The sequence below is a fragment of the Condylostylus longicornis genome, unplaced genomic scaffold (assembly GCF_029603195.1).
Source record: "Condylostylus longicornis isolate FDR11 unplaced genomic scaffold, ASM2960319v2 ptg000018l, whole genome shotgun sequence".
NCBI lineage: Eukaryota > Metazoa > Arthropoda > Insecta > Diptera > Dolichopodidae > Condylostylus > Condylostylus longicornis.
Genome location: NW_026577987.1, coordinates 11581018 through 11599215, shown reverse-complemented (window position 1 = coordinate 11599215; position 18198 = coordinate 11581018). Strand labels below are relative to the sequence as shown.

Below are 18198 nucleotides of genomic sequence, written 5' to 3'. Positions count from 1 at the left end.
TTTATGTTTTAATTAAAAGTACATGTACAGGTGTATTATAAATTTTAGACAAATAGTAAATTTTATTATTGCTGAAAGTGAATTTGGGTATATTCTCTAATAAAATCAAAAAAAAAATATTTTAATAATAAATTCAAGTAAGTTACATATGATTTAAGAATCAATAAAAAATAAAGTTCATGAAGTTTTTTAATTTTAAATTTCTTTGTGTTTCGAATATTTACATATGTACATATGTATGTATATGATTATTTTTTGGCTGAATTTTTTATCCAATTCCAAATATTCTAAAATATTCCATTTTTCAAAGGAAGAAATTTAAAATTTTGATCGGATAAGCATAATATTGCAAAAAATTTTTAAATATTTTAAGGTCAAACTTCTACATTACAGACTTCCATACGTACATATGTACATATGTATGTATGTATGTCAATATAAAAAATATGTGCATATGTACATATGCACACACATTATAACAATATTATTTTCTTACAGGATCAAACTTGAAAACAAAAAAACGATGATGAAATTTAAATCATTTTTAGAGCAATTAGAAGAAAAATTTTCATCCAATTCGCAAAATTCTTTGCAATATGGTAATTATACGCAAAATACATAATATGTATACTGCAATTTTAAATAATTATACATACGTTTTTTTTTCTTTGAATTTTTGAATAGATCCAAATGGTTTTCTATCAACAAATCGATTTTATAATAACAGATTTGAATCACAAATACAAAATCGTTCTATACGACAAATTGAAGAGCAAATGTCTAGTTTACGAAAAGAAAATTTTAATTTAAAATTAAGAATATATTTTCTTGAAGAGAAAATTCCAGAATTAAATAAAATGGATTTAGCAGAAGGAGAAGAATCTTTAATGAAACAGTTTTTAGATAATAAGGTAATAAGAAATGGAATCGGCTTTAGAATAAGATTGTTCTAAATTTATTCACATGGCCATTATGGGAAAGTTTTTTAAGTTAAAATTAAAAATGTCAAATAAGTAAATCAATTTTTTTTTTAACCGAAGCCAAGTTTGTAGAATGCTTACTAAAATTTTGGGGTCCTTTGATTGCTATAGAAAATTAGGACTCAAAATTCGAGATATGTATTTAATTTTTTTCTTAAATTTATTCAAATTTTCAAAGTCATAATATGATTTCAATTCTTTTCTCACTTTCATTCGACCACCATAGGTGATAGATCCTGTGTGATAGATTTAAAAAGAAAATATTTAAATTGGGCGAAGTTGTATTTAGCATACTATACATGTTTACATTGGTCGGCAAATGAATTTATTATTGCATTAATTTTAAATTTATTCAAAACCAAAAATCTTCGCTTGCATGAATTCCTCATAATTTTTTTTTTAAATAATTTTTTCTTTTTTAAATCTATTTAATTATAAAGACTCGTGTCTAGAATCGTATACCAATACTTATATTTTAAAGATTCTTAATTTGTGTCTTAATTAACATTTGGAGTAAATGAAAGTTTGTTTTCGAACAAATATTTTAATTAAAACGAAAATAATTTTAGAACAAATGAGTTTTTATTTATTTTTTACTCACTTTAATAAAAAATTACAATAAAATAAATATAAAATATATTTATTTTATTCTAAAGATTGAAACCGAAATGTTAAAGATTGATCTTCAAGACAAACAACAATTATTAATCGAAGCTGGTGAAGCTTTAACTCATATGGAAAATATACAAAAGGATACTGAAAAAAGATATGAACAATTAATTGATGAATTGAATCATAAAATACAATATTTGGAATTTGAAAAATATTCATTAGAGAAATGTTCAAAAAATGAAGAAAATATTATAAATGAATTAATTGACAAACATAACATTGATGGTAACAAAATAGATATAGTAAAAAAGGTACAATATACATACATAATAATATATAGTATTTATAGAACTACTTGTTACACTACATATTTAACTAGCCAAAAATTTTAAAATTATTTTATTTGTAGGTGCGCGAACTTAAAGAATCTGTTAAAGATGCAGAAACAAAAATTACAAATTTAAATAAACAAAATATAAATTTAGAACAAATTGTATTAGAAAAAAATAAATTAATAAATCAATATGAGGAAAGCATAAAACAGAATGATTTCCAGCAAAAACAATTAATTGAACAATTAAAATTAAAAGAAGAATGTTTAACTAACATAGAAGTAAGCAAATAATATTACTTTTCATATATTACGTAAAAGCATTAAATATGGGATTAAAGTTCTCAGAAATTGTGCAATTATTGAAGTTCTCAGAAAATTAGTTTTAGCATATTTGCAATAGAAGACAACAAACCAGTATATGATGAATTTTTGCGAATTTAGAGCACTATATAATATTAAAATTTAGAACACTATATGCCTAAATTCTATTGAACACATTTATTACTTAAGGTGTTGGAATGTTATTCAAAAATATTGAGATTTTGTGGTATAGAATTTCAAATGGAAATTCGAAATTGGTTTTATTCAGAAAATTTAATAATATTTTCAATAGTATTCGCAAGACAATGTAGCTGATTAGCACGCACTTTTTCGATATATGGCTACAAATAATATTTTCGGAAAGATGGATTTTAATTTTTGTTTTTGTTTTATGCCGTTTTCCATTAAAAACTTTAATTCAATTATTCAAATGCTAGTAATAGGTTGAGTTGAGCTGGCGTTGATTTTTTTTTATTGCTTCGTGAAAGCTAGTTTATTAAAACTATTACTTATATGTATTAAAAATACTAAAAAAAATAATTGTTTTATTAAATATTAATTTTTCATAAATTCAATTTCATTAATTAATAATAAGTATAAAGGAAGCACACAATCAAAATAATTCTTTTGTTTTTTTTTTTTTTTTTGTAAAGAAAAAATTAGATGAAAAAGAAAATGTATTAAATGAATTGAGAAAGGAAGAAAATAAAATATCAAAATTAAAAGAAATTGTAGAAAAATTAAAAATTGAAAATAATCAATTAAAGAAGAACATTGAAATTAAAAATAGCGTAGCAGAAAACAGTTCAGATATTATTAAAGAACAAGAAAATCTTGTTAAAAGGATAAAAGCAAGTATTTTAATTTTTATATTGAACTCTTTGGATTTACATTTGCACACATGCACATCTATGTATATAGGGATTTCAAATTTTTGATAATAAAACAAAATATTTATTAAATGCCATATATCCTAATATGTAATATACAAAATACAGATATTTATACAATTAACTGTTTTATAATTGTTTTTATTAAATTTTAATTAATTTAAATAATTTTATTTTACAATTTTAGTTGATAAGTGAAAATCAAAAAGAAACAATATTGAATTTATCAAAACAAATAGAAAATTCAAAGATGAATTTCTTTAATGATCGAAAAGAACTTAATATACTAAATGGAAACTATCATTTAAATAATTTAATTTCAATCTTCCAAAATCCATTTAATATAAAATATCATTTAAGAAATTTATCAAGAAATGAATGTCTTTCAAAATCATTAGGATTAAACCGATCACTTACAAGCTATGATAAAATTAATATTAAAACTGAGATGAAGAATTCAAAATTTTTTGCAGATTATAAATTAAAAGAAAAAGTCAGTGTATATTTTAATAATTATGATAATAAATTTGAAAAGAAATTTACGAATTGTAAAATAATAATACAAAGTAATGACTTGAAAAATAATTTTAAAAGATATTCAACAATTTCTCGTGTCCAATATTCAAAATTTGTAAAATTTCACAAATCAAAAAGTGAGTCAAATTTAACAGAATTTTTTCAAAATTGCAATAAACAAAATGATTCCCATCCAACTTTAAATAATAATAATAATAATATGGAAAATATTAATGAAAATAATGACCAAAAAAATGAAAAATTTATAGATCGAGAATGTTTAAGAAAAAATTTCATTGCCGAATTGAAGGTAAACTTTTCTAATACTTGTTTTTTCTTACCATCTTTAATAATGGGATTATTATTTGGTATTTTTTTTTCCGTAATGAGTGATAAAGATGATTAATAAAATTGTTGATTGAATTTTGTTTTGAATTCCAAAATAAATTATATAAAATAATAAAGACTTTAATTTTCTGAATTTATGTACTTAAGTAAAAGAACATGAGTAAGTACCACATGCATTATGCAATCCTGTTCGTGGATAACATCTCTTTATTTGTCAAAAATGATACTAAACTTGCTTGTCAACACCTTATTTACGTTATAAATTATAAACCAAATTATTAATTTGTGAAATCAACAAAGAGTGAGCGTCTTGTCACAATAATAAAAGAAATTTATGTAAATAGCAAATAATAATTTCGAATTCTATAAAAATATTATTATGATCTTCTTTGCCTGCAATATGGTTTTAAAAATTTACATAACAATCTAAAATAATCTCTATTTTTTATATTTTAATTTATGAAATTATCTAGGAACATTGACTATGAAATGGTTTACTCAGTGTAAGAATATATTTTATATACATATGCAAGCAACTGTTATACAAAATAAAACAATATGAAGGTTATTTATATGCTTATCAATTAATATACAAAACTAAATAATAAATATAATTATGTACACTATAAAGCACTTTTAAAATAAAATTAAAAATTCAAATGATATTTACATGTGTATGTATGTATGTATATATATAATCTATGTTAATGAATATATTTTTTGTATGAAGTTATTTCTAAAAAAAATAAAATTTAAAATAATTAATTGTTAAAACTAATTAACGAAACCGTTTATCTTAGAATTTATTTAATTGAACTTATGTAAAAGATAAAGCAACCTGTAAACAAATATATTATGTTGATTAAAAATATATATTTAAATTAACAAAAAAATGGGTTTCTTGAGACAACTAACGACAGCCCGCAAACAATTTTTGATAATTTTTGAAAACTTTTTTTAGAGATAGGTATAACAAGTTTTTAAATCAATTACAATATGTATGCATATTATGTAAATGGGCAGAACCTTGATCATATTTCTGGAATTTGGACAAGGCGCTTGTTGAATATCTTGTCTAAACGCATCTTTATTGACATTAAAATTACATATGCATGTGTATTGTCAAAATTTTCTATGCTATTGACAGTTGCCATAAAAATTTATTAAAAATTGACAACGAATTTTCATTTTTGTTTTTAACATTATTATCATTTGATTTTGTAGGATATAGGTCATATTGGTCACCATTTATAATGTTACTAAACGTATTTTTAAGATTAAATAAAATCCACGTTAGGAAAAAATCAATACTTGCTTCATGTTTAAAATATAAGCAATTCGGTGAACCGGCAGAAGTATTAGAAATACAACAGGAAGAAGTTACCGATCCGGTAAATGATGAGGTATTGGTAAATATAATTGCTTCTCCAATAAATCCAGCGGATATAAATACAATCCAAGGTATGAAAATATTCTTCACTATGAAATTTTATTATAGTAAAATTTTTTAGGGAAATATCCTGTAAAACCACAATTTCCTGCAGTCGGTGGTAACGAGTGTGTTGCAGAAGTAGCTGCTATCGGGCCAAACGTGACAAAATTTAAAATATCTGATAGAGTTATACCTTTTGCGACAGGATTAGGGACTTGGAGAACGCACGCAAAATTTACTGAGAAAAATCTGCTGAAAATACCGAAAAATATCGATATAGCTAGTGCAGCTACTATTACAGTTAACCCATGTACGGCATACAGGATGCTTAAAGATTTTCGAGATTTAAAAGCCGATGACGTAATAATACAAAATGGAGCAAACAGTGGAGTTGGTCAGGCAGTTCATCAACTTTGTAATGCTTGGGGAATTAAATCAGTCGGAGTTGTAAGAGATCGTCCGGATGTTGAAAATTTAAAACGCTATTTAAAAGATATTGGAGCAACAGAAGTTTTAACTGAAGAAGAACTTCGAAAAACTGATATTTTTAAGAATGTATTGAAAAAACCAAAATTAGGGTTCAATTGTGTTGGGGGGAAAAGTGCGACGGAAGTTATTAGACATTTAGCGAATAAAGCAACTTTGGTTACCTACGGTGGGATGTCGAGAGAACCACTCACAGTTTCAACAGCTACTCTTATTTTTAAGGATATATCTTTTTATGGATTTTGGATGACAAGATGGAGTGAAGAAAATTTTGATAATCCGAAGAGAAAGGAAATGTTAAACGAAATTTGTAATTTACTTGAATTGAAAAAAATTAAAGCACCGATTCATCAAATAATTCCTTTAAAAGAATTCAAAACGGCAATGAGTGAAGCAATGGCGTTTAAAGGTTTCACAGGAAAAAAGTTTATATTAAGTTTTTCTGATAAGTAGTAAAAAAATATATATATAGTTAAATTTATTTTGGCATTTACTTCGTCTTTATTATTTGATTTCGCAACATCCATATAGTTCGTTCCATTCCAAGTATTGCTTTAAATCGTTTATTGAAACACTTGGTTTAATTTTCTTTACCGAGTCTTTGAAATCACTTAAAAAAACAGGTCGCACGTTATTTTTGTCGAAATATGACATCTCCTCTACAGGGATAGAACGTAAAGGTTTCATGCATGCCTCTTGACATAACGAAGCAATATCAGCTCCTGAATAATTTTCAGTAATTGCACCAATTAGCGCAAAATCTGAATTAGAAAGGACGTGTTTTACATTTTTTAAAAGATTTTCTATTATTTGAATACGGGCTTTTACATCTGGTAATGGGATATATAATCTTCTAACGAAACGTCTACGAGCAGCATCGTCTAACTCTTGAGGGCGATTTGTAGCTCCAATTATCAATACAAGGTCATCTTTGGAAGTTGATGTGCCATCTAACTGGACAAGAAACTCAGTTTTAAGTCTTCTCGAGCTTTCATGTTCTGATTCAGTTCTCTTACATAATAAGGAATCAATTTCGTCAATAAAAATTACTGAGGGTTGATTAACAGTTGCAACGGCAAATAAAGCACGAACCATTTTCTCACCATCTCCAATCCATTTAGATGTAAGCGAGGAGGCACTTATACTATAAAATTTTGACTTGGACTCAGAGGCGATGCATTTTCCAATTAATGTTTTCCCTGTTCCTGGGGGCCCAAAAAACAAGATACCTTTAGGTGGACGCCTTATTCCGGTAAAAATATCAGGTCTTAATATAGGCCAAATTATAGATTCCTTTATTACAGATTTAGCATCCTCCAAACCAGCAATGTCATCCCAAGTAATGTGTTCTAAATTGTTAATAACTTCGTTATTTATAATCTCTATCATTTTTGGATCAATATTAATTAGTCGATCATCTAACACTTCATTTTTAGTTGCCTCAAAGGAAATTTCGTTTTTCTCAATATTTTTAAAATTTTTTTGAACCGGAGATACAAATTCAGATCGAGCAGTTCTTCTTGTTCCAAGAGTTTTCTTGATATTTCCGGAGTAAACTTCTTGACCAGAGTTACGATTTTTGTAAGATTGCAACAATAACTCTTCGCGAGCACTTTTAAAAACTGAAGTAGGCAATTTTTTGTCATCATCGGAACTTTTGACTAGGTTTTGTAATACTTTTTTCTGTTGAAAAATCTTCGGTTGATCAAAACTTTTACTTGATTCTCTTGAACTTTTTTCTGTATCCTGAATTTTCCAAATTTTTTCTGATACATTGTTTTCTTTTACCTTTACTTCTAAATTCTTGATCTTAAGTTCGCTATCCTGACAGGCATTAGTATGTATAGGATTGGAAAATATATTCTCCACATCAATTTCAGTTATATTAGATAAAGGACAGATCTTTTCTTTGTTACATTTGGATAATATTCTATTTTTATAGTTTCTGCTGTCCAAACTGCTATTCCAAGAAGTCATGTCTTTAAGTTCTCCATATTTTTTTAAATTTTGAGAAATTAAATCAGTTTCTGGAGATCTTAGCAAATTTGAATAAAAAGATCTCAAAATAGTGCTCGAATTATTTTTATCGTTTTGCAATGATTCATTAAAACTTAGAAGGTATTTAGCCAAGCTCTTTTCTTTATTGAATTTGTTTGAAGGAGCTGTGTCGTCACCGTCCATATTTTTTGAGTAATCTATTTTTTGTATATGTACAAAAATATACACGTACAATATAACAATGGAAGTATAAACTATAATTGTGATTTTACATTTAAAATTAAGACTTTTTCAAGTTTTCAAATTTGAAAATTGTGAATTGTGATCACTTATTCTATTTCGGTCTAGGGTTCCGGTTTGTTTGGAGTTTTGGAGATTGGAGAACCTAATATTTTTTGATAATGTTTATAAACAAAGCTGCAAAAAGTAAAGACACATTTGGACAATACATGGTTTCTAAATAAAAATGAAGATATGTATTGTACAAAGGATTTATGTGACAGCAAACAATTACCAATTTACAAAAATTATTTTTCAACTTACCAAAAATTAATTTATGATAAGTTGAAGATCTCGTTCACGAAGATTATTATTTTTTGTAAGATAACTGGATTAAAATTTTTCTCTTTTGCGCTTATACACACTTAAAAATGTTTGATAACAGTGTGTGCTCATCCTAATGCTGATAAAATCTTGAAACAGAAAATGATAACAAAAAAAAAAGATGGCTAATGTCAAATGACATTTCAAAAGTCCACGTCATTTCATCAATTTTTAAAGATATATTGTAATTAGAAAAATTATTTCAGAAAAGAGGTATTTTAAAAATAAATAATGGATATGTTGTCTGGTGATGTTAATCCTGAGAGTCTTAACGATTTGATGGAAGCACACGTTAGATCTCCGTTGGAAAATTTGAACGAAAATTGGTGTTACGATTTCACCGATCCATTTGACTTTTTGGGTAACTATGATAATTCTCCAATTAATTCCTTTCAAAATCCGTATGACGAAATATGTATGGGTTTGGATTCTGAGGCTGAAAACATCTCAGGAAGTTCTTCAGATTCTGGAGTTTCTTCGGATAACTTAGATGTTGATATTAATGATACATTAAATTTAGCAACTGAAAATGTAAATAAAAATGTTTTTACCGAGGATTCTCCACAATTGTTGAGTAAACCATCAAATGAAAATGATGAGAAAACTCTGCCTAAGGTAGTTGTACAAAAGGTTCCTCAGTTATTTACAATAACACCAAACAACACAAACATATTTTCGAAAAATAAATCCCTTGATAAAGCGAATACACCAAAAGAAATTAAAGTTGTAAAAGTTGCCCCACTTAATAATAGTGTTAATAAAAATAGAAATGTCACAATTCAAATAAATAATTCTAAAAATAATGGAAAAATTCAAACAAATCCTGGAACATTTTTCATTAGCAAGGGTAAAATTGCTGAAATAAAAAAGAGCAATCAAAATCCTAAAAATCAACATTCTATTTTAATTCCTATATCGGTCAAGGGCATAAAAGATTTCAAGGCAGTTAAATTGTTAAAAACCATACCTAAAGAAAAAACATTTGAAAATGAACCAAATTTAAAATTATATTCACATGGATTACATATTGAGAAAGATTATCAAGATGACGAAGATGATAAAATGGACTATGAAACAGAGAGTGTCAATGAAAAAGAATTAAAATATCCCAAGCTTATATTAACCTCTGAAGAAAAACGGCTTTTAGCTAAAGAAGGGATAACTTTACCACAATATTATCCTCTGACTAAAAATGAGGAAAGAGAATTAAAACGAATACGCCGAAAAATTCGTAACAAAATATCAGCTCAAGATTCAAGAAAACGGAAAAAAGATTATGTTATTGGATTGGAAGCGCGTGTAAAACAATGCACGGAGGAAAACCAGAATTTAATGAAACGCATCAAAGTATTGCAATTGCAAAATCAAAGTTTAGTATCGCAAATGAAAAAAATGCAAAATTTGCTTACGAAAGGTACGGATAAAATTACACATCCCACTACTTGTTTAATGGTATTGTTAATGAGTTTAGCACTAATAACAGCTCCAAATTTAAATTTAACTAAAAATGAAAAAGAATTGATGCTGGATGAATTTTCGAATACTCAAGATATTGCTATTCAAAATAGAAATTTATTATCAAATTCAAAGACGAATATTCTAGAAAGCTTTGAAGACGATAAAGCATTTTCCTCAAAAAGTAATAATTTGAAATTTGTTGATTATGATGTCGATGACAGAAATTGGTATGAGATAAAAACAGATGCTGAGAATAATTCTAAGCATATTGCACATAGTAATAATATATTTACATCACTACCTTTAGAAGAAATTCATAAAGGAAATAACAACGATGGAGATATACTAGATTTGTTTTCTACGAATTATTTTTTCAATTTCGATTCATTAAATGGAGCTAATGTTGATGAAAATAATATTGACATGAAAAATGAAAACAAATTTCAGTCTCCAGAAATAACGAAACAACTAAATGTGTTATCTTATCCAAGATAAATTGTTAAACAATCATCACTATTTATTCGGATATAAAAAAATATAATTTTTTAGCTTTGATTTGTTTAGAATTTTTTTGACTATTTTTAATTATATCCACCATACACCATTATTTTATTATACAAATGTATGTATATGTATACCTTATTGGTTATCGAGTATGTTTTGTAATTTAAGATTTATGTATCTTTATATAGAACTATATAGCATGATATAGTTACATAAACAATATAACTATGTACATATTTCTTTGTACAATTTAAATATAATAAAATATATGAAAATTATAATAAAAAATAAAATATAATAATGTATGTACCTAATTTAAGTTCTGTATAGTCTTGTCTTGGTTTTCAATCGACTTAATATGAAATACAAAACAAATACAAATCAAGATTAGTGGCATCTTTTTTTACTATTTTTAAATTTATACATATAAGAGTTATACCTAGGAACTATAACGTTTATACATATAGGAAAAAGTGTCTGTGACTCGAACTCTGCTATATATGGTGTTAACGGCAATTGGTAATGAAATAATAGCGCGAAGTTACAATTCAATAATGTAATAGTATCCTAAAAAATTGGAGACTAGTATTAGTTCTGGGGATTTTAAAATATATACATACATACATATATAAATTTACATTCACATCTAGCTAACACAAATCAAATCTTCATAGTTTATCATCCGATTTGTCGGTGATCAATGACGATTTTTACAACATATAGCAAAAGTCGTGCGATTTTGAATTTTTAAAACGTTGGATTGGAAATACTTAACACCGATTTTTTTAAAGAAAAATTCATCAATCAAGAATTTTTCAACTATTTGTTTTGATTTAACTTAATTCAATCTTAACTCTCTATTTTGAATTCAATATAATAAGTAAATAATTTTACACACGCATATTATTATGTATTAGTTATCTTGACAAAAGAGTACTCTGACAAAACGGTCTTGAGTAAGTTGAATTGATCTTGACTGCTAATATATACATACATTTTTTCTTCATTTCGAAACGTTGAAATATTTTGCATGCTTTTTATTGCCTAGATATACCTACATACATATCTATATATGTATATAAATTATTTAGATTAAAAGATAATTCAGAGAATGTTTTTTGTTATTTTTTTATTTGAATTTTAATACCATAATAATACATCACTTGGCAACTTTTAATTTATTGTATTTTAAATATAAATAATTTTTTATCTAATTTTGTTTACTTATAATTACATTTTCTTCGTAGCTAAAATTCGTTTCTTTTTTTCTCTAAAATTCGCTTAATATGTGGCCAATTTAACGATTATTCTTCTGAGTAACGAATTACTAATTGATAGTGATAATTATCGTAAAAAGTTCGGTATTATTATTTTAAAGATAAACCAATTTATACAAGTTATTCATGCTTATAATAGAGCTTTTTGAAATTTTACGATAAATGTCGATTAGTTATTTAATACTCAGAATAAGTCCCAATATTTTATATTATACTGAGGTAATGTTAAAAACTTCAACTGCGAAGTTAAAATCTGAACGGTATAAACAGCGAATGACGTTCTTATGGGAAGTTAACGTCAATCTTTTAAATACGCAAAAATGCTGAATAACTTTACGAAACTAAAAAAACGTATCGAATATGTCAAATATGCTTCTACCTTTAATCATGTACTGTTGGGAAAGCACTGGTCGCTGTATATGAACAAATCAGCTGATACGATTCAAAACAATACTAAAAAATTTTTTTAATTGATAAAATGTTTTGTAAAAATGTTAAATTTTTTAATTTAATAGTAAAAGGCTTTAATTCTTTTTCGGTAAGAAGTTAGCGGCAGTAAAACAAATTGAAATCACATTATTTATTTCTTAAATAGAGAAATATGTCAGCCCAACCACCTCGTCGCGCAATTCTTTACGTGCCTGGGGATAATGAAAAACTAATCCAAAAGGTTTTAACAATCCCATCAGTCGATTGTGTAGTTTTTGACTGTGAAGATGGAGTGGCGCATAATAGGAAGGAGGATGCACGGAATCGAATTAAAAAAATTTTCAATCATGACCTTCCAAATTTAAAGAATATTAGACGAGATTGGGCTGTTAGAGTTAATTCTTTAAAATCTGGCCTGTTAGCGAATGATTTGGAAACAATTTTTAGTGAAACCAACCCTTTGCAAAATCCTAAGACAATATTTCTTCCAAAAGTAGATAAGCCTGAAGACGTAGAAGAATTTTCTGCCTTATTAACAAAAGTCGTTGGCAATCAAAATGAACGTATTAACCTTATATTTTATTGCGAGTCATGCGAGTCTGTGTTAAATATTAAGGACATTTGTAAAAAATTGAAACATCTAAGTTCGTCAGAATGTAACTTTATGCCGGCCGGGATTGTTTTTGGAAGTGATGACTTTTTGGCAAACCTAGGGGCAACTCGGGACGTGTCAGATTCTTCTAATATATTATATGCAAGACAAAAAATTGTTTTGACTGCTAAAGCGTTTGGATTACAAGCTATAGATATGGTATATATCAACTTTAAAGGTATTCTTCGTCTACTTGTATAATTTGTCATGAAAATTTTTGATTTTAGACTTAGATGGTTTGAAATTGCAATGTTTAGAAGGTTCAAAGATGGGTTATACAGGAAAGCAAACAATTCATCCTGCTCAGGTACCGATTGTTCAAGAAGCTTTTATGCCTGCCAAACACAAAGTTGAATGGGCTAAAAAATGTTTAGATGCTTATAAAGAACACCAAAATCTTGGGAAAGTAAGTGCAATTAATTACATATAATTATCGTTTTTTGCAGTATTTTTAAAAAAATTTAAATTTATAAGGGGCTTTTTTTAATTGGTATATAATGTTGTAGTAGTAATTGAAGCATTTAACAATTTTGTGTTTAAGTGAACGTTTATAATTTGCTAGGATTTTTAAAAACGAAAGTTTTAATAGTAAAGGAAAAGGATTTTTGAAAATTGCTATTATATAATTAATATAATTAATTGTAATTTTTTTCTTTGTAACATGTTTCATATAACATTTTTCTTTTTAGGGTGCTTTTGTATTTGAAAATCAAATGATTGATAATCCAACTGTGGAACAAGCGATAAATATACTGAAACTAGCCGAATTAACCAACAAAAGAAATTGAATCTAAAATAATTTAATTATGTTCAATTAAAGGCAATTTGTCTTTTCATAAAACCCTAACAATTTTTTTTATTTAACTCAGATAATTTTATTCTCAATAATTTTTTATCTAATCGATGTTTGCACAAATATTGACCATTTAAATGTAGAACAGGTATATCATTTTTGTATAGTTCGAAATAATGCATATTCTCTTTTTCTGTTATATATACTTTTTCTAATTTATATTCTTCTTTAAAATGAACCTCTAATTCTTCAATTAATTTGTCACAAAGTTGACATTCGTCTTTTGTAAATAAGGTTAATATTGGTTTTGGTAATGTTGGGATTCTATTGTCTCTAAAAATTGGCGAAAAGAAAAAAAAAAGAACAAATATATAAGAACATATTACACATGTGTATTGTAAGAAAATATATAGTATGTATATTCGTAATTATTTCATAACTGCTAGGTAATATAAACTCAATATAAAATAAATGCCAATCTGGTGTAAAATTTCTACTTTTTTTAAATAAGAAATTCTTACAGTTTTTTTATCACAATCGATGTAGCCCCTCCGCCACCATTGCAGATTGATGCACAGCCCAATTCACCACCTTTTAAACTATGTACCAAATGCGTGACTATTCTTGCTCCACTCATTCCAATTGGATGACCTAAAGATACCGCTCCACCATGAATATTTATTTTTTTCGGATCGATATCTAATTTTTTTTGGTTAGCAAGAACTACAACAGAAAACGCTTCATTGATTTCCCACATGGTAATATCTTGTTTGTTTATCCCAGTTTTTTTTAGTAGCTTGTCAACCGCGAAATATGGTGCAATGGGAAAATCGATTGGATCTGTTTCTGCATCTTGAAAACCTACAACAGTAGCTAAAGGTTTGCAGTTAAGGCGTTCCGCTTCTTGCGCTGTCATTAAAATCAAGGCAGCACCACCGTCATTTAAAGTTGACGCATTACCGGCAGTTACAGTTCCCCCATCTTTTTGAAATACTGTTGACAACTTATCGAATTTATCAAAATTGACACGCTTATATTCCTCATCTTGCGAAATAGTAATCTCTGGTTTATGCTTTTGTTGTACTTTTACTGGTGCTATTTCAGTGTCAAAGATTTTCTCGGCCCAAGCTTTTTCTGATCTTTTGTACGAACTGATCGCGTATTCATCTTGATCACTTCGTGTTATACCAAGACTTTTAGCAGTGTTTTCCGCACAGTTTCCCATATGGAATTTATTGTAAACATCGGTTAATCCGTCAAACACTATGCCATCAATTAATTTTATACCGCCTAAAAAAAAATTTTAACAAAAATATTCTATACGGATATTAAAACATCATACCATATGGTGTTTCTCCCCTTTTCAAGTAAAACGGCACATTGGACATTGACTCCATCCCACCTGCAACTACTACATTTGCTAATCCAAGCATTAGGGACTGCGAACCTAAAGTTACTGACTTCATTCCAGAAGAACAAACTTTGTTTACAGTTGTGCAACAAACTGTATTTGGAAGCCCTGCAAATATTGCAGCTTGTCTGGCTGGCGCTTGACCTAAGCCAGCTGATACTACATTTCCCATATAAACTTCATCAACATTATCAGGAGAAATTCCAGCTTTAGATACTGCTGCCTATATATTAAGAATTTCACATAAAAATGATATTATTAAAAAAAATTACTCGCAGCAATTACACGCGCAGTTCTTAGTAATATTTTTTTATTGTATAAAAGGAAAAGAAGTTATTAGTTAACAGTAGTTGAAGATTAACCTTTAATTATTCGTCCTTTAATTTATTAACTCACTTTGATTGCTACAGCTCCCAATTGGGTTGCAGATAAATTTGATAAGGTACTATAATATTATATAAGTTTTAATAAAAATTTAAGAAATTTTTAATCTAATATTATACCTTCTAAAGCTGCCTATCGGCGTTCTGGCAGCGGCAACAATAACCACATCATTTAATTGCTTTGAAGAAAAATGTCGCACCATCGATCTCGTGCAGGAATTTGAAAGGGTCAAAGTCTAAATATTTACGCGTTATACTTTTGATATGTTATAAACAAAAACTAATTTACCTTTAAATTTCCAATAAAATTGAACATATTTAACTGAAATTTAAATTTTATTAACAATATTTTAAGAAATGAAATCCTTGATCAAGGTTGACGTTGCTCATTGAAAAATAGAAGCAATACTTATGTGCATACTTACATATTTATCTTACACTACGAGACTTCACTTGCTGATAAATAGCAGATATCAATGAAAGCTAGGGATGACTTGATCCAAATATGTATCAGTTTATTGTCTTATATTCTTATTTCTATTGTCTCTTGGTAAAATTCAGTAAAATAATTTTCTCTCAAGTTATATTTAAGATAAACTTATAGTTGATCTGAGCACCTCGATTTCGGTAATGTTTATAAATTATGAAGCTAGATTATTGACTGAGCTCAGACTAGTGTAATATTTACGTACATACATACATATGTATGTATATATTGGCATTTCTGAAAGCCCATTATTTACTTATTAATTTATGTTTCAAACAGTATAAAATATGCTTTTTATTATTTCAGTTTGTTTGTATCCTTGACTAAAATATCGTGTTAGTGGATCTATTCTGTATATTCATAACTTTTTAACTATATATGTACATAGATTCGAAATACAATATCTTTTGAAAATAAATTCATTAAATGTTTTTAAAAATATTTTGTATTTTGTATTATGGGTTTTCCTCAAACATAGTGATTAACTAGCTTTAGATACATATTTTAAGAAAAAGTTATTTGCAATCTTGATATCAAATTATAGGTGGATAATAGCAATAAGTAAGTAGGTATACCTACCCACCGTAACTCTAAGCAACCACTTTTGCAAATTTTGTCAACCGCAAATTTTGAGCTTGTATAAATTGATTAATTTTGTTTAAACTGATTAAAATTTTAAAGTGGATATTCAAAAACGAAAAGTAATGGGCATACCTATCTTCCTTTTAGATTATGTTCAAATGATTTTGTTTTTTCCATTTATACATATATCTCTTACAAATACAAGTTCTATCTGCATATGGAGGTTCTAAAATCCGATTTTTACTAACATATTAAAATAATGAACAAAAATTTCATTTTTTTCTTCTTATTTGGTTTTTAAAAATACAAACACTTTTTTGTTTAAATTCATTTCAAAATGGGTCGCATAACTACGAACAAAACACACAATTTCCTTAAAAAATACACTTTTTTTATTATGATAAAGTAAAAATATACATAAGTATTTTTCAAAATGCAAGCTTTTTCATCAATAAATATATATGCTGATCTACTTCAAAACCGTGTAAATTGTTAGCGTCGCCTTGCAGTCTCATCAGAAGACCACCGTAAGATACATAAGCTGATAGTCTACTTGAAGCTTCATTATGCGCCTCATCACCTTCTATTCTATAAATTTTCCCATACATTACATACTCGAAGCTGTCCGCCCTTGTTCCCTCTTGCTCTAGTGGATTAAATTCTCCACTATCTGGGCATCCATCTTCCCTGAGAGTTGTAGCTAAAACTAAACGAAATTTGTCGCCTAACTCCATTGGATACAACCAAGAATTAATATCTAATATTAAATCCATTTTGAAAGATTCTGATTCACAATGCAATCTACTAACTCGGTCAAATTTTTTTCCTTCAGGATCCATATCTTTTACATTAAAAATGTCTTCAAATAACACACCAGCCATATTTCGGCGTTTCAATAATTAACCAGTATAAATTTCTTCAATAAGTTTTAAAAATTTTAGGTTAATCAAAATATAAATTTGAAACTATGTTTACTTTCTCGTCAATACAACAAAAACCCATAATAATAAAAAAAATTAAATGTCACAATTCATAACAAATGTGCTTTTAAAAGAATGATTCAGTGTTGCACAAACTTTGTAGCTTTAGTTCGTCCAACGCGTGATTTTTAACATTCACAATTTTTCTGCTAAATAAAAATAAATTAAGTGGCTTAACAGGACCTGATCGCCTAATCGTGAGTAACTATCATATACTTGTATAAAGTAATTTTCAAGTGACAAGAATTATTTAGTATTTCGTATCTCGTTTTTTTCTAAAATGTATACAAAATTTATACACTTTGTTTTTAAAAGAGAGACGTTCAGTCGATAATTTAAGAAAAAATGCGAAAATCCAATTAAAAAAATGAGTAATCTTATTGGAAACGTGAAACATCCATTAGAAAATACTGAGAATGCTGATTTGAAAGTGAATAGAAAGTGAGTAAAAAAGCGAGATACACGATCAAGCTGTAATATTTATAAGCACTTTCAACAAAATTTAATAAATTGATTATCAATTCCGTTCCTTTATAAAGCCGTTCAACATTCTCAACCATTAATATATTATAAAGACAAAGTTTGCTACACTTTCAAAAAAAAAAATAAAATAAAAGAGCAATCTCAATTGAACTCTCTCTCAATTATTTAAAACTCATTAAATACAAAGTAATAAGGCTTGGAGTTAGTTTTAAAACATTTGAACCGAAAGTGCTTAACAT

At 27.1% G+C, this 18198-nt stretch overlaps 7 protein-coding genes across 8 annotated transcripts; 4 read left to right on the top strand and 3 right to left on the bottom strand.

Moving 5' to 3' along the window:
- On the top strand, positions 1-2527 carry LOC129606436 (centrosomin-like). The gene is made up of 5 exons (XM_055516769.1): positions 1-137; positions 499-599; positions 685-911; positions 1637-1903; positions 2002-2527. Exons 2-5 carry the CDS (start codon positions 524-526, stop codon positions 2215-2217), a joined length of 786 nt encoding a protein of 261 aa, XP_055372744.1. The 5' UTR covers positions 1-137; positions 499-523; the 3' UTR covers positions 2218-2527.
- Positions 2528-5162: 2635 nt separating this feature from the next.
- On the top strand, positions 5163-6403 carry LOC129606287 (enoyl-[acyl-carrier-protein] reductase, mitochondrial). Its single transcript, XM_055516524.1, has 2 exons — positions 5163-5462; positions 5513-6403. Exons 1-2 carry the CDS (start codon positions 5255-5257, stop codon positions 6370-6372), a joined length of 1068 nt encoding a protein of 355 aa, XP_055372499.1. The 5' UTR covers positions 5163-5254; the 3' UTR covers positions 6373-6403.
- LOC129606286 (fidgetin-like protein 1) lies at positions 6394-8244 on the bottom strand. The gene has a single exon (XM_055516523.1). It carries the CDS (start codon positions 8098-8100, stop codon positions 6424-6426), a length of 1677 nt encoding a protein of 558 aa, XP_055372498.1. The 5' UTR covers positions 8101-8244; the 3' UTR covers positions 6394-6423.
- A 421-nt stretch (positions 8245-8665) lies between these two features.
- Positions 8666-10533, top strand: LOC129606336 (uncharacterized). The gene has a single exon (XM_055516608.1). The coding sequence runs from the start codon at positions 8752-8754 to the stop codon at positions 10471-10473; it is 1722 nt and encodes a 573-aa protein (XP_055372583.1). The 5' UTR covers positions 8666-8751; the 3' UTR covers positions 10474-10533.
- Positions 10534-12159: 1626 nt separating this feature from the next.
- On the top strand, positions 12160-13711 carry LOC129606206 (citramalyl-CoA lyase, mitochondrial-like). Its single transcript, XM_055516369.1, has 4 exons — positions 12160-12297; positions 12355-13018; positions 13068-13246; positions 13530-13711. The coding sequence occupies exons 1-4, from the start codon at positions 12238-12240 to the stop codon at positions 13626-13628; spliced, it is 1002 nt and encodes a 333-aa protein (XP_055372344.1). The 5' UTR covers positions 12160-12237; the 3' UTR covers positions 13629-13711.
- Positions 13712-14094: 383 nt separating this feature from the next.
- LOC129606205 (acetyl-CoA acetyltransferase, mitochondrial) lies at positions 14095-15896 on the bottom strand. 2 transcript variants are annotated; one of them, XM_055516367.1, is made up of 5 exons: positions 15717-15896; positions 15548-15663; positions 15441-15489; positions 14976-15267; positions 14095-14923 (listed from the first exon to the last, which is right to left on the bottom strand). In XM_055516367.1, exons 1-5 carry the CDS (start codon positions 15741-15743, stop codon positions 14151-14153), a joined length of 1257 nt encoding a protein of 418 aa, XP_055372342.1. In that variant the 5' UTR covers positions 15744-15896; the 3' UTR covers positions 14095-14150. The 2 variants fall into 2 exon arrangements, with proteins under 2 accessions (XP_055372342.1, XP_055372343.1); XM_055516368.1 differs by lacking the exons at positions 15548-15663; positions 15717-15896 and having other exon boundaries at positions 15407-15489.
- A 969-nt stretch (positions 15897-16865) lies between these two features.
- LOC129606421 (DNA-directed RNA polymerases I, II, and III subunit RPABC3) lies at positions 16866-17475 on the bottom strand. Its single transcript, XM_055516746.1, has one exon. It carries the CDS (start codon positions 17375-17377, stop codon positions 16925-16927), a length of 453 nt encoding a protein of 150 aa, XP_055372721.1. The 5' UTR covers positions 17378-17475; the 3' UTR covers positions 16866-16924.
- Between the last annotated feature and the right edge of the window lie 723 nt (positions 17476-18198).

Excerpts from the sequence above, each read along its gene's own strand:
- LOC129606436 (XM_055516769.1), top strand. The coding sequence starts at position 524 with ATGATGAAATTTAAATCATTTTTAGAGCAATTAGAAGAAAAATTTTCA. Across the intron at positions 912-1,636 it reads AACAGTTTTTAGATAATAAG|ATTGAAACCGAAATGTTAAA; the intron begins GTAATAAGAAAT and ends TTTATTCTAAAG. Across the intron at positions 1,904-2,001 it reads AAATAGATATAGTAAAAAAG|GTGCGCGAACTTAAAGAATC; the intron begins GTACAATATACA and ends TTTTATTTGTAG.
- LOC129606287 (XM_055516524.1), top strand. The coding sequence starts at position 5,255 with ATGTTACTAAACGTATTTTTAAGATTAAATAAAATCCACGTTAGGAAA. Across the intron at positions 5,463-5,512 it reads GGATATAAATACAATCCAAG|GGAAATATCCTGTAAAACCA; the intron begins GTATGAAAATAT and ends AAAATTTTTTAG.
- LOC129606286 (XM_055516523.1), bottom strand. The coding sequence starts at position 8,100 with ATGGACGGTGACGACACAGCTCCTTCAAACAAATTCAATAAAGAAAAG.
- LOC129606336 (XM_055516608.1), top strand. The coding sequence starts at position 8,752 with ATGGATATGTTGTCTGGTGATGTTAATCCTGAGAGTCTTAACGATTTG.
- LOC129606206 (XM_055516369.1), top strand. The coding sequence starts at position 12,238 with ATGTTTTGTAAAAATGTTAAATTTTTTAATTTAATAGTAAAAGGCTTT. Across the intron at positions 12,298-12,354 it reads AAGGCTTTAATTCTTTTTCG|AGAAATATGTCAGCCCAACC; the intron begins GTAAGAAGTTAG and ends TTTCTTAAATAG. Across the intron at positions 13,247-13,529 it reads AACACCAAAATCTTGGGAAA|GGTGCTTTTGTATTTGAAAA; the intron begins GTAAGTGCAATT and ends TTTTCTTTTTAG.
- LOC129606205 (XM_055516367.1), bottom strand. The coding sequence starts at position 15,743 with ATGTTCAATTTTATTGGAAATTTAAAG. Across the intron at positions 15,490-15,547 it reads CCGATAGGCAGCTTTAGAAG|TACCTTATCAAATTTATCTG; the intron begins GTATAATATTAG and ends ATAATATTATAG. Across the intron at positions 14,924-14,975 it reads AAGGGGAGAAACACCATATG|GCGGTATAAAATTAATTGAT; the intron begins GTATGATGTTTT and ends ATTTTTTTTTAG.
- LOC129606421 (XM_055516746.1), bottom strand. The coding sequence starts at position 17,377 with ATGGCTGGTGTGTTATTTGAAGACATTTTTAATGTAAAAGATATGGAT.